This window comes from Trachurus japonicus, chromosome 12 (genome assembly GCF_045865225.1).
Source record: "Trachurus japonicus isolate A0001 chromosome 12, Traja_1.0".
In the NCBI taxonomy this organism is placed as follows: domain Eukaryota; kingdom Metazoa; phylum Chordata; class Actinopteri; order Carangiformes; family Carangidae; genus Trachurus; species Trachurus japonicus.
Window position 1 is genome coordinate 13,114,410 of NC_140918.1, and position 13,258 is coordinate 13,127,667.

General features: G+C 43.9%; 1 protein-coding gene across 2 annotated transcripts in view; it reads right to left on the reverse strand.

Moving 5' to 3' along the window:
- Positions 1–226: 226 nt before the first annotated feature.
- Positions 227–13,258, reverse strand: part of nup214 (nucleoporin 214) — a 31,110-nt gene continuing 18,078 nt past the window's right edge. Inside the window, exons 28-36 of one of the 2 annotated variants that reach the window (XM_085793288.1) lie at positions 12,759–12,811; positions 11,102–12,658; positions 10,144–10,211; positions 9,851–10,025; positions 9,529–9,681; positions 6,999–7,170; positions 3,081–3,226; positions 2,091–2,124; positions 227–428 (exon numbers count right to left, since the gene is read on the reverse strand). In XM_085793288.1, coding sequence (XP_085649414.1) covers positions 389–428; positions 2,091–2,124; positions 3,081–3,226; positions 6,999–7,170; positions 9,529–9,681; positions 9,851–10,025; positions 10,144–10,211; positions 11,102–12,658; positions 12,759–12,811 — 2,398 coding nt within the window. In that variant the 3' untranslated portion in view covers positions 227–388. Of the gene's footprint in view, positions 429–2,090; positions 2,125–3,080; positions 3,227–6,998; positions 7,171–9,528; positions 9,682–9,850; positions 10,029–10,143; positions 10,212–11,101; positions 12,659–12,758; positions 12,812–13,258 lie in introns of both variants that reach the window. The other variant, XM_085793287.1, reaches the window with a different exon arrangement.

The following is a 13,258-nucleotide window of genomic DNA, read 5'->3' on the forward strand; positions in this document are numbered from 1 at the left end:
AGTGTGTAACTACTGTGTCTGAACAAGGTTGAAATTTTTTTGTATTGGTGTGCTGTTCAAAGTCATTACAGAAAATCTGTTTTTCCAGGTCACTGACCTGTCTCCTCTTTGTATGAATGACGATACTTGATTCTCCTGTATCTTATGAAAATGTTAAGACCGTGTAATACAACATGAACTTCCTTAATGGATATGTACATAAAGAATGAACTGCACTCTGCAAGCAGCTTGAAAACTTATATATTTTTCTTTTCGCTAAAACAAACAGAGGTTTTCTACTTTACTTTATTTACCCCGTCAACCCAAACGCAACAGTCTTCCCTGTCCCCTCCTCCCATTGTGTGGCTTGATTGCAGAAAGTACTGTAGCTCATGGAGGTTTAATAAAACTAGCTTCTCCAACTGGCAAATGTTTGTTGTGCACTTGATCTGGAAGAAGAAATGACAGACAAAGCAGAAAGGGAGAGATTATTGAGAAAAGTTCCAGTGCTTGAAAAAGTACTAATAGTAGTAGTATTAGAATGACCTCTGAGCATGTAAATCAAATGCCTTCTGAACCCATTTTAGCTATAAGATACCAAACATTACTGCAGTACCAGAACATGTGTATGACGTGACTTTACATCAACCACATTTTTGTTTAAGAGGACGAGAGGAAATATGAAGAAATTGTACAATTTTAAGGCGTTCATGAAGATAAAATAATAAAGTGCAGCAGTGACTTGCATTTATCCCATTTTGATGCATTCCATTTTTGTTGTTTTGTTTCGTTTAGTTTTGCACCCAGTGAGGCAAAGGCACAGCAGTTTTAGGGCTGCTGATGAGCAATATTGTTATTTTCTTTTATGGATATTGCTGAGTTTTTCTCTTTTGTTTTCTCAGCACAACTATTTTTCTGACCTTTTTTTCTGAATAAGAATAATTCCAATTATTCTAATCTAAATATTTTTTTGCAAAACAAACATTGCAATGGTTTGCATACACATTGCATGTTTTTGCTATTGGCATGGTTTGAATCTATTTTAATTCACTTAGTATGTCCACTAGAAATCGTTTCCAGTGCTGTTGCATTTAGGCATTAAATTGTGGTATAACAGCATATACACCTGTGTCCATTTTGGTCATCTTTAATCAAAGAGGCTATTTTTTGTATATTTGCAATAAGATAAATGACAACTATTGATGATGTGTCAGTAACCTGTAGTGTACAGGTTAGCAGGTTTGTTGTGGGAAGTGGAGGAAGAAAGAAAAGCAAAAAATAACAAAAAAAAAAACAACGAAAGGATTATTAACAGCATATGAATGTGTCCAATACGCTAAGCCTCGTCTCCACACACTCCTGCACACTTCAGAGTGCATTCCACTGGAACACACCCCGGGGAACAGTGGCCGCCATGTGACACACAGCAGCAGCAAACGGCAGAGGGAAGCAGCACGAGAGAGCGAGAGGTAGAATGTGGGATGGAGGGATGAAAAGGAGAAGACAGTAGGATGGGAATGAAAAACCAATCACAAGGGGGCAATTATAAGGAATATAGAATAAGGAAGTGCTGCTGGAGCTTTCGACCATGCACCAACCATTTCAGGAACAGGGGGTCAGAATGATGAACCACACTTGCAAACACTTTGTCTGTGTATTTAATATGTGTGGTGTTGAATTTATTGTAATATTTACTGGGTCATCTTTTAAAACATGATTTAATGTATTATTCATTTCTCCTTGTGTTTTTTTTTTTTTATCCAAGAAGTGGTAGAAAGATTTTTTTTTTTTTTTACTGCAGTTTAATATGGTGAAATAGGAGCGAAGCCATACTGGACTCTAAGCAGAGAAAAGATGAAGAGGAGGAAATAAGAAATAAATGAGGGAAGATGAGGTGGTATTAAATCTGAAAGGTTCTATGGGGAGCACTGTTGTGGAAGAAAAGATGTGAGCTTCAGCAGATTTCAAACACCACAGGCATAACACACTGCTGCCAGAGAGGAACAGAGAAATGTGGGTCTGACTACTCATTCATCAGCTCATTCACACACACAAAAAAAGAAAAAAGACAAAAGACATGAATTGGAACTAAATGTATTGACTGCACTTACTGGTTTGCAGACCCAAAGGTGTTTCCAGAAAATCCTATAAAATGAAAAGTGAATTAAATTAATTGCAGCAATAAAACTTTATCACTATCGGGGGGGGGGGGGGTGAAAACCCATAATCCTATTGCAATTTTCATTTCACACTACACAAGCCATCTCTGATAGACCGATCTGTGTATCTGTCTGTGTGCTGTGTCCCTAACATACCCTGACAGATGCTTTGTCACCCATGGCCATTAAGGACAGAGGCTGAGAAGGTGTAGAAAGATGAAGATGAAGGGGGGTGGGAGGACACAACAATCTTTTTATATCATTTTATATCATTTATATCACATCTGCATGCTACTTATATTTTCACCTGTTTGTTCATCTGCTACTTATATTTTCACCTGTTTGTTCATCTGCATGCTACTTATATTTTCACCTGTTTATTTATCAGCAGGATTATGCAAAAATATTTTAAACATCATCTACAATTAGTCAATAAAATATCACAAATACAAATACACATGGTTCAAAACTGTCATTCAGAGTTGGAGAGGATGTTTCTATAATTGGGAGATAATGGCACAACAGGTCATGCCCATAAGAAACTTCTCTGTGGAGGAATTACGTTTACTTCTGGGATGTGTTTGTTCTAACACACAACGTGTTACAAAGTGTATTAGAATGAATCTAAGTGGTTTGCAATCCTCTCTCTTGAAGTGTAAATCGCTCAATCAGGACAACTCTATAAATGTTAATAGAGTGTTTAACAAGGTGACAATTACATGTTTGGTTTGACTACTTCTGTTAGATGACAATTAGCTGCAGTTCTGTGTGTTGCCTTTATGTGATATTGTGCACAAATGTCAGAGGAGCTGTTGACCAACTCCCCTTGAACTACTGACCGCACTGCCTGCAGTATTTAACTACGTGTTGGTAAACAAGAGGGCATTTGCAGATGATGAGGGAAGAAAGGCCAAGAGAAGGCAGCTGAAGCAGTAATCTCACCTCCTGCCTGTGGCTGCTGTCCAAAGCCGGAGAAGCCGCTGGGCTGACTTCCAAACCCAGAGCCCTGCTGGGCCAGGGACCCGAATGACGGAGCGTTTTGAGTCGCTAGGGCGCCAAAGGACGGGGCGTTGGGGGGGGAGGCAAACCTGAAAACACAGGCGGACACAGAGGATGTGATTGTGGGGAAACAAAAAGGTACAGTACAGCTGAAATTCCAACAAATAGAAACACTGAGCGAGGCTGACGAGACAAAATGAGTGGATTGATTATGCCATGGGGCTGGATGCCTTTCAACAGGCATGCTTTAAATCAGTGGTCGCCAACCCTGCCTCAGCCTGGTTGTCTGTACTTATGAGCCAAACTACAAGGCAATCAGTGTTCAGTCATAGCCATCCCATCACACTGACATGAGTAACATGACTGCAACATCTTTGCCTACTGATGGCATTGTGATGCTGCATGAGATGGGACACAGAGCTACAGTGGCACTGAGAATTTTATCAGCACACATTACAGTTCTTTCACTTAATATAGGTAATATAGGTAATGGTAGATCTTGCTTGTAACCTGAGGTGAGGGGATCTTGGGCTTAAAGAGGTTGGTGACCACTGCTTTAAATCATCTATTTATTTGGACAAAGAGGAAAAAGAAAAAAAAGAGGGGAAAGAAACTGTGCGGGACATAATATACTGACTGGCTAGCAGGAACTAAGTAAACATGTGAGCTAGCCAGAAGGTGTCAGATGGTGCATGTGCGTGTTTGTATGTGTGTGTCACAGTACTAGAGGATTGAGAGACAGGGGTTTAAGCAGTAAATCCCCTCCACAGGACCCACACCCACTGAAGAGCGAGAATAAGCAAAACAGAGGGAGAGAGAGAGAGAGCTTGCACCAGAGAAGGAGAGCAGGCCAGTTTAATCTGCAGGAAGCATGACCCCGGAGTGAGATTATCAGAGGGGAATAATCTAGTCCTGCACAGGACTCCAGCGTTTTGGGCTCACTAGCATCAAAACACATTGCGCAGGGCGGACACACAGAGGTTGATAAAGCTGGAGAAATCATTTGAGTGGAAAGAGAGGGAAGGACGTAAACGATGAATTAATCCTCTCTCCTGTCGCTGAACAGAAATTTCTCCTGGTTTAAAGCTGACTTGCTGAGGGCTGTAAAGATGTGCTCTATTGTACTTTATAGTAAAATGTCAGTGCTTTACACTTCAGAATAAGGCTGCACAATTAATTCCAACAAAAATGCAATTTCGCTCCCTCTACCTGGCTACAATTTAATTTGTGAAAACGACAGTGGTTCTTCAGCATTTACATTAGCAAGGAGAGTGGTTACATCAGTCCCAGTGTTTCTAATGTCTCCTCAAATTGCAATGAACTGTGCAGAAGGTAGAGACAAGGACAAATCTAACGTTTAGAGCTATTGATTTCACCGTTGCATATCTGTTTCGTCAGATGGACGAACACTGGTGAAGGAAGCAAGGTCCTGAATAAACTCGGACGTGGACATTCGTTTATGATTTTTCTGTCAAATTTTAAAACTGAAATCTTGTCTGTTGTAGTAAGAATAACAAAATGTGTGTGTGTGCTGTCGATAACAGTAGTAGACAGAAAGCTGTCTCACTTCATAATTGGACAAAGCTTTAGTGAGAGCTTTCAAACCCTGCTCCATTTGGCTAACTAGTGAGCCTTGAAACAAGTTTATTTTATTTCAACGCTGTAACGTTAATAGAGTGTTTAACAATGCGGGCGCATGCTGCTCTTCTGTTACTTTGTGTTATGCTTGTGTGATTGCGTGTTGACTGAGGGAACACAGATGTTCTGATTTCCAAAAAAGCTGCTATTTGCTGCGGGCAAAATCATCCTCCCCCAACTCCCAACTCCCCACTCTTGTACTGCACACAGCGCCTGGTGACACTGACATTTTTAGATGATTTCTGACTGCAGCAAAGTAACAACCAAAAAATATGTTTGCTTCTCAGAGGTTGTGTCACAAATATATCATATAATACATAATATAAATATGAATATTTCCTTCTTCACAGCCTTAATGATTGAGTGGTGTCATAATTTTAATGACAATAACAAAAAGATAGATATACTTGTATTTTAGCAAATGAGACCAGATGTATTTGATCTAGGGCTGTCAGAGTTAACGCGTTAATCGCGATGAGATTAATTTAAAAAATTAACGCGATTAAATTTTTTAATCGCGGTTAATCACGGCCCATTTTGTCCTCTGTCTGCTGGACTGGAGGACTGGAGTGTGGGACCTCCAGTCCAGTAGGTGGCGGTAAGGCACCTTCAAGTTGGTTGCTACACAAATATACACAGTCTAACACAGCGGTACTCAATAGGCGGCCCGCGGGCCGCATCCGGCCCGCCGAACCTTCCAATCAGACCCGCGACTGAGTTCTACTAGTTTACATATTACTGTATACTGTATTTTCGGGCTCCGTGCGCCTGTAAGTCAATGCGCTGGGACATAGAAACACGTGCGGAGCGTTTGTGTGTGCCTGTGAGGCGCTGCACTGGGATACAGAAACGCCGACGAACCCAAATCACCATGCGCGAGTGTTTGGGGAGTCGGCTGGACTGCAGGGTTTTCCCTGCCTGTCTGCAGAGACCGTGGGTGATTTTCACCGCCGTCTTGGTTCAACTGTGTGTGCATCATGCACGGGGGGCCGTTCAGATGAAGCGTCTTTTGCGCGCGCTCAAACCCATTCAATGTAGCCGCGAGTCATGCACGCTCACAACTCAAAAGCCGTAGCCGCGCGCATTTGATGAGACGCAATTGTTTTTCCGTGCACATCAGCGGTGCACAGCTGCACGACCTGCTCCCCCCCCCGGTGTTGTGTCCCGGTTCCATCGGCCTGTGTCTCTCCTACTGTTTCCCACTGAGCTCTGCCTCGTTTGAAAGGTGAAGGAAGCCCGTGTGTGGAAAGACGTCGCCTCCGAGATGTAGAATGTGTAGAAGAGAAAGACACATTTCAGGACCAATGACTTGTATCCTCAGAACAGAGTCAGACATGTCCTGTGATGGTCAGGTCATATTTAAGCTGAAAATCACAGGGCATGTCTGAGGATACAAGTCAGCAGTGTAAAGCTCCAGCATGATATGTAAATTATGATATGATAATGTCAAGATTTTTCATTTTATATCATACAAAACACCATGAAGTGTATAAATAAAAATTATGTGCTTACAAGTAAAATAAAAAATATTTAAATTATTAGACGAAAAAGGTGAATTTAATTTCAATCTAGGCCTATTTGAATGTGCGGCCCCCAAAGTGTCTGTTAAGAAAAATTCTGGCCCTTCGAAAAATGTATTTGAGTACCCCTGGTCTAACATATCCACAGCTCCATCCATTGATTTTTTTTGACGACGTCGGTTGTCAACAAATGCACGTGGCCAGGCAGAGACGTAGCAAAGTAAAGGGCAATTTCCACTGGATGCAATTCGTTTCAATTCTGTGTGAGTTTCATGCATCATGTGTTATGATTAGGTACTAGGCCTGCTAGGTCTGGTCTAAAAGTTGTTTGTCTAGAGATTATAACACTTTGGAGTGTTGAAAGTCCAAAGCGCCATATATAATATTTTTAATAGAGATTAATCGTGAGTTAACTATGGAAAAAATGCGATTAATCGCGATTAGAAAAATTAATCGTTTGACAGCCCTAATTTGATCACTTGCCAATAAAAACCTGTGTCTGTTGACTGCCATTGTCTGTCTAATGCAACTATTACCGCTTTTGTTTTTTTGTTTTTTGTTTTTAAGGCTGTAAACTACAGGCTTGATCAAAAATTGTCAATTGATGTCCAGTTTTGTCCATCATTTATCTCTGTACACACCCCTAAACAAAAATCATTGTCAGATCAAATCTTTTTTTCACAGAACATATTAAGTTTCTTACCCAAATCCTCCCATGTTGGAAGCCGCTGTTCCCTCTCCAAACACCTTACCGGTCGAGGGACCCAGGTTGTTGCTGAATGTGGGGTTGGAGCCAAATGCTGCTCCGCCACCAAATGCTGGGGAACCACCGAAAGAAGGGGGACTCCCAAACACAGGAGCGCTGCCAAATCCTCCTGTACAGAGGAAAATGTATATGTTCTTCAAATGTTTTGTAACAGACAAAAGTGGAACATACTGTATATAACGTGGGAAACATGGTCCTCATCATGGTCTCTACAACAGGATGGGTTAAAAAAAAAAAGGTGAGTCATGGTGTTCTTTTTGTGACTTCAGCTCATTTACATAGGGCATTTCATCTATGTCAAGGGTATTTGTCGGCTCAGGGAAGCCTCTGGGCTGCAGAAAGAAAAAAAAACACACACCAGTGAGAAGAGTTGTGTTCAGACTCCCGTATAAAAATTACTACAAATACATTCCACATGTGGTCTGAACCAGGGCTGACACTGCTTACAGTATCAACTCAACAGGTAGAAAAAAAAGAAAAAGAAAGAAGACTATTTGCGTTGTAATTTCTAATGAGGATGGACATTTTCCCCCTCTGTATTTCAACCGGGTACAACAAATACATAAAGTACAATATTGTAACCAGTTGTGTATAGTACATTGCTGTTTTGGAGCAGCACAGTGTGACAGTTTAATGAGGGGAGTGAATTCTTCACACCACCTCAAAGCCTCAAAAGTAGCAGCAGCAGGAGGGAAAGGGTGTGCTGAAATTACAGCCGGGCTACCAGCATGCTTTAGTAAATAATTGATTGAGCTAATGTAACAAGATTACATTCCCTGTACATGGACCAGAGATAGGACATTAGTGGGGTGAGTGGTACCAATATCCCACTGGAGAGGGGAGGGGTAGCTTAGATGGCTGTTAGTGTTTATCATTTCAAAAAGCCCAAATGGAGAAATGCGATAAACATCTTGACAACCCAATAATCTATCTGGCTAGAGTTCACATTAATTCTTTGTACTTTAAATTGTTTATGCCATATAGTCTTGGAGCTTGGGTGTGTAGTAGCACAGTTTAGTTTTATTAAGGGCAGAATCTGCCTATACTTTAATAGGTTCAGAAACTGAACACATGTTTGGTGTGCTTTCTGTTATTGGCTGTGTTTTAAACAGATCTGTAAGAAAGTAGCTGAATGTAAAGTTGGAAGCTCTCCTCTGGAGTCAGATGGAGAAAAATCACAGTTTTCCTGCTTCACCTTCCTTCTTCACCTGCACCAGTCTCTTGCCATTTGTAATTTTATTCATCACCCTGTGTTTGCTATTAAAGAACCTTTTCAACTGGCCTGACAAATCTTATGACACAACTGACACATACAAAGGAGACATGACACAACTGAGTCGGCCCACCTCCGAGTAAACAGCAAAGCACCGAGACCAGAACCGAAATGTACTACATGACCTGACACACAGACACGTGGACGTTGTTTATCTGATGAACGGGTAACCTCTTGCTCACAAAGCAGAACGTAACAAATCAACAAGGACAAAGCCGTGTATCCGCTCGTGTTGAGCTGTCTTCACATCTCCTCAACTGTCTCGACTGCTGCGAAAGCCTGAGGACGGCAAACTGTAGAAACAAATTTACACAATTTCTAAAGCACACAAGATACTGCATGATTACCTCAAGAACTAATCCCACCACAGGAATTGTTGTAGGATTACTGTTGTAGCGTTACAGGCTTTCGTCGACAAACATTTTTCATCTTCACGATGATAACGTTAATAGGGTTATTAAAACCAGCGCACACCTGTATCCCTGTATCATGAATGAAAACATAAATACGCTAATCAGCTGTATTGACATAACAGTAATCTATGCTTTCTACACCGCAGCTCTAATGATTTGTGATATTTAAGATAAGGAGCACTTACTGTATGTGTAAATATTTTTCAGACGATTTAAAGCTTTTCTCTCTGATACTTAAACAAATATATCACAACTTTGATTCACTGCAATGTGACTTAGCAGTTCTGATCGGTAACATTGCATCAGCAGTATTCTGGCAGGAAATGACAGAGCATCTGACTACCTCACTTTCTGCTCTGCTGGGGTGAGGAGATAAGGACACTCGCTGTAGCGCAGATGATAAAGGAGAAAGCAATGTCAAGAGTTGGCTGCTGAATAAAATATGATTATGTATGGGTGCCCATGGGTTTCTATTACAGCTACCCCACCATCACTGAAGCGCAGCCCCTAAAGCCAGAAACCATGGAAAAAGAAAAGTGAAAGAACTGAGAAAAATCAAACATCACTAATACATGCCCTATCTGAATGGATGAATGAATCCCTCTCCTCATAATGTATTAACAGCACATGGCAACAAGTATGGTCTGAAAATGTCGCCTGTATAAACTGATAAAATGGTATCTCTAAAGAAACAAGGAAGCACCATTTTCATCTTAAGGACTGGAAAACAACAGTAACATAATGATAGAAAAAAAACCTAATGATAGGAGGAAAGTTATACCTGGTTTTGTCGGAGAAGCGAAGGAGCCAAAGCCTTGAGATGCGACGCTGCCTCCCCCAGTGCTAAAGGTCCCACTTGGCTTCTGCTCACCAAAGGAGGCCTGTCCAAAACCAAAGGTCTTGGCACCACTATTCCCAAACAGACTGTTGGCACCTAGAGGAGAAAAAGGCAATATTCAGGTTAAATCAATCAGGATTTGGTTTGAGTATTTTGGTTCATGGATTCTAGCTTGACTATACGTTGGTAGCTTCACTGAGGATAAGAGTAGAAACTAAAAAATATACCAGTAAACTACACTTTTGTCTAGATTGTGTTGGCTTACCTGGCTGGCCAGGCTGGCCAAACCCTCCAGTAGCGGTGGGGGCGCCAAATGGGTTCTTGTTGGCAGCCTCCTCTGTTGGTTTGCCTCCCAGGCCACTGAAGAATCCTCCACCAGCTGATGAGCCCGCTGTATTGGCTGCATTTGAACCGAACAGGCTCCCACCAGATGATGGCTGCTGCTGGGAGACAATCATTAGTCATTTTATGTGTCCAGAACAGACAATATTTTGAATTTGAGACACTGTGCTGTTTTTGTGCACTGTATTCAAACGTAACAATCGGTGTATTGTCTACCTGTCCAAACACGCTGCCACCGCTGGACTGCTGGCCAAACACGGGGGTGGCAGGAGAGCAGCCAAAAGCTGAAATATAAAGGAAAAAGAAAAACAGTCAAGACCGAAGTATTCTCTGTGAATGACTGATGATGCCATACACATTTTCTAGTCACCACCATGCAACACTGCCTCGCCTTCTTTCCCCAGTGTCATAAAAGAGAAAGAGCTGACTCTGGAAACTTGGACAGCCCCCCTTCTCCTCCTCCTCCTCCTCCTTTTCCCAACAAAGCCTGTAGACATCAGCTGTGTGTAACCGCTGAGCTGATACATTAACATCAGCTGTCCACAGAGACACAGACGTTCCTATGCTGAGAATTTGGAGAATCTGTGGGAATGGGGCAACTCCCCTCATGCCAGCCCTCCTGACTCGGACCCCACCAGCCACCGCCACAGACAAAATAAGGTGTCGAGTGTCACATTTGGCTTCAATCAGCCAAACATGGTGACATCTTCACATAGCCTGCCCGCACTGCCCACTGCCCAAACACATATAACAGTATAATTCAGTGGTTGTCAGACACCGTTAGCTTCATCACTGTCAGTTTGCGACTGTTTGTAGCTGTGTGGCTCTGATTAGCAAATACAACATCACTTTGTCTCTGGCTGACAGGTTTTTTATGGCTCGCTGCTTTGAAATTGAGAATCCTTTGCAACCCATTATTTTGGAAGCCCGACGGTGTCACTTTCCTCAATTATAAATAGTTTTAGCATTTAAAGGTAAATTAAAATGACTTGGTGTGACTTGAGTTGAGGAAGAGAAACAGTTGAGATTCAACCCCAAATAATAAGAGCTGAAATATGATCAAGATAGGAAAAAGGTTGATCCGACACAAATCTTTTATCAGTGGAAATAAGTACAAGAGTGAGAACAAACAGAGTGAGCCACAAGCTGAGATTCAGTACAGGCTCACACTCACCTGAGGGCTGTCCGAAGCTGAATCCTGAAGATGACGACGTGGTGGTGTTACTACCAAACACGGGCGCTTGTCCAAAACCAGAGCTCTGGCCAAACGCCGGGGCCGTGGTTTGTCCAAACAGCCCAGAGCCGGTGCTGCTGGCTGTGTTGGCCCCGCCCGTGCCGAAGGAGAAGGAACTCGCGTTGCTTGGAGTGGAGGAACCGAAAAGACCTCCGCCTCCAGTGGTCGCACTACTAGGACTTGCTCCGAAAGCTGACTGGGCAAAAGAGAAGCCACTGGCTGTTCCCGTGTTGCTGGCGGGCTGGCCGAAGCTGCTCTGACCAAATACAGATTTGCCAAAACCAGTTCCAGTTGATGCACCGAACCCTGCTGAGCCAAACCCTGTGGCTGCTGGGGCCGCCTGGGCCGCCTGGGCCGAGGAGGCGGGAGGCGCGGCGGGCTGACCAAACACAGTGCTTGCGGCAGTAGTTGATGCGCTGTTAACAATGGTCGGGGTGGACGTGATGGCCGCCTGGGCGACTGTGTTGATGGCTGCCGTGACCCCGAGGGAAGTGCTGTCTGTTGTTGCGGGAGCAGGCTGGGTAAAGATGGAGCCTGGTTTGTCAGAGCTGGGAACCTGAAACGCTGTCGGTACCTCGGGGGCGACGGTTGCGATGGCAGGGGGGGCAGCAGATGAAGCGGGAGGGGGAGCAGTGACAGTGGTGGCGGCGGCGGCGGCAGAGTCTGTGGCGGCTTCTGTCGTGGGAGCAGCACTGACTGGTGCAGGAGGGGCGGCTTCAGCGGTCGCGATGAAGTAGGGAGGAGGGTCTGGGGTGGAGGCGGTCGTAGCCACAGGAGGTGCAGGTGTTGGGGCCGCAGGTGTCGGTTTGGTCGCTGTGGTTTCTGTAGCGACTGAATCCCCAGCAGACTCGGGCGTCACAGGGGGGCTTGCTCTCTCTACGGCGGGTTCGGGAGCAGGTTCTTTTTCGGGGGGTGGTGTGGGTTCTGAGGGTTTTGCAGGAGCTTTAGGTTCCTCCGTGGAGTCTGGTGATGCAGCGAGGAGACTACTGAAAGACGTAGGTAAGGCTGAGGCGGCCTGGGGAACGGAGAAGGCCGGCTTGGTGTTGGATTCAGGGGGCTTGAACAAACTGCCTGACGTCAGCCCCTTGGACAAGTCTGTCGCTGCTGAATCTTCTGTAGACTTCTGTAGACCTGCACCAAAGCTAAACTGTGGTGGTCCCTTGCTCGCCCCAAGTCCAGCTTCCCCAAAGGAGAATGAGGCGGGAGTAGGTTTAGCGGAGGCATCTTTAGCTTCTTCTCCTTGGCCCACACGGAGTCCAGAGAAGCTGCCCAGAGTCTCTCCTCCAATTGTTTTGGGGGGCTGTGGCTCTATCCTGAGGGCGGCCGTGGCAGCGGTGGGCTTGGCCGGGTCTCCTGGTGGGTTTTGAGGCTGGGTGGGGGACCCAGTGCCTTGAGCTGGAGAGGTGGACTTTGGGATGAGGGAGAACGCCTCCTCTGCAGCTTGGCCAAACGCCACCTTGCCATTTCCGCCAAAGGAAAATTTACTCATGTCCTTTGCTGAAGAGACGGAAGAAAAATCAGAAAATCAAATCAGAAAACAATGAAAGGACATGTTTATTTTATATCTACAATTATGTCACTTGTTTTGTTTTTTTACCTTGTGACATCCCAGCTCCCTGAGTAACTGAGCCAAAACTGAAGCCTGCGGGCCTGCAAGAGAAACCGTTAAAGTCAGAATGACACAACAGTGTCAGGATCTATGGCCTTTTTAATGGGGGCACATTTCAGACTGAAACTGAATATCTGGGATCTCGCTGGAGTCTCTGGGGAATCACAGCGATACAGAGCTGCATATAACTGTTCACCTCTGCTGAAACCAAAGTGGTTAGATCAGCTGGCAGAGGGAGAACTGAATTAATTAGACCTGAGCCACACGCTTTTGTAATATTTGACCAGTGATATTGCTCCAGTGGCTTCGCCCAGCACACGAGTGAACTATTAGCTGGTTACCCCAAATCACATTTGAGTGGAAAAATCTATAGTTAATTGACGAGTACAGAAAACAGTTCAAGCTCACACAGGGAAATTGTGGAACTTTAAAATAATAATACAAAAAAATATGAAAATATCCATTTCTTATTCTTTTTGTAATTTTGT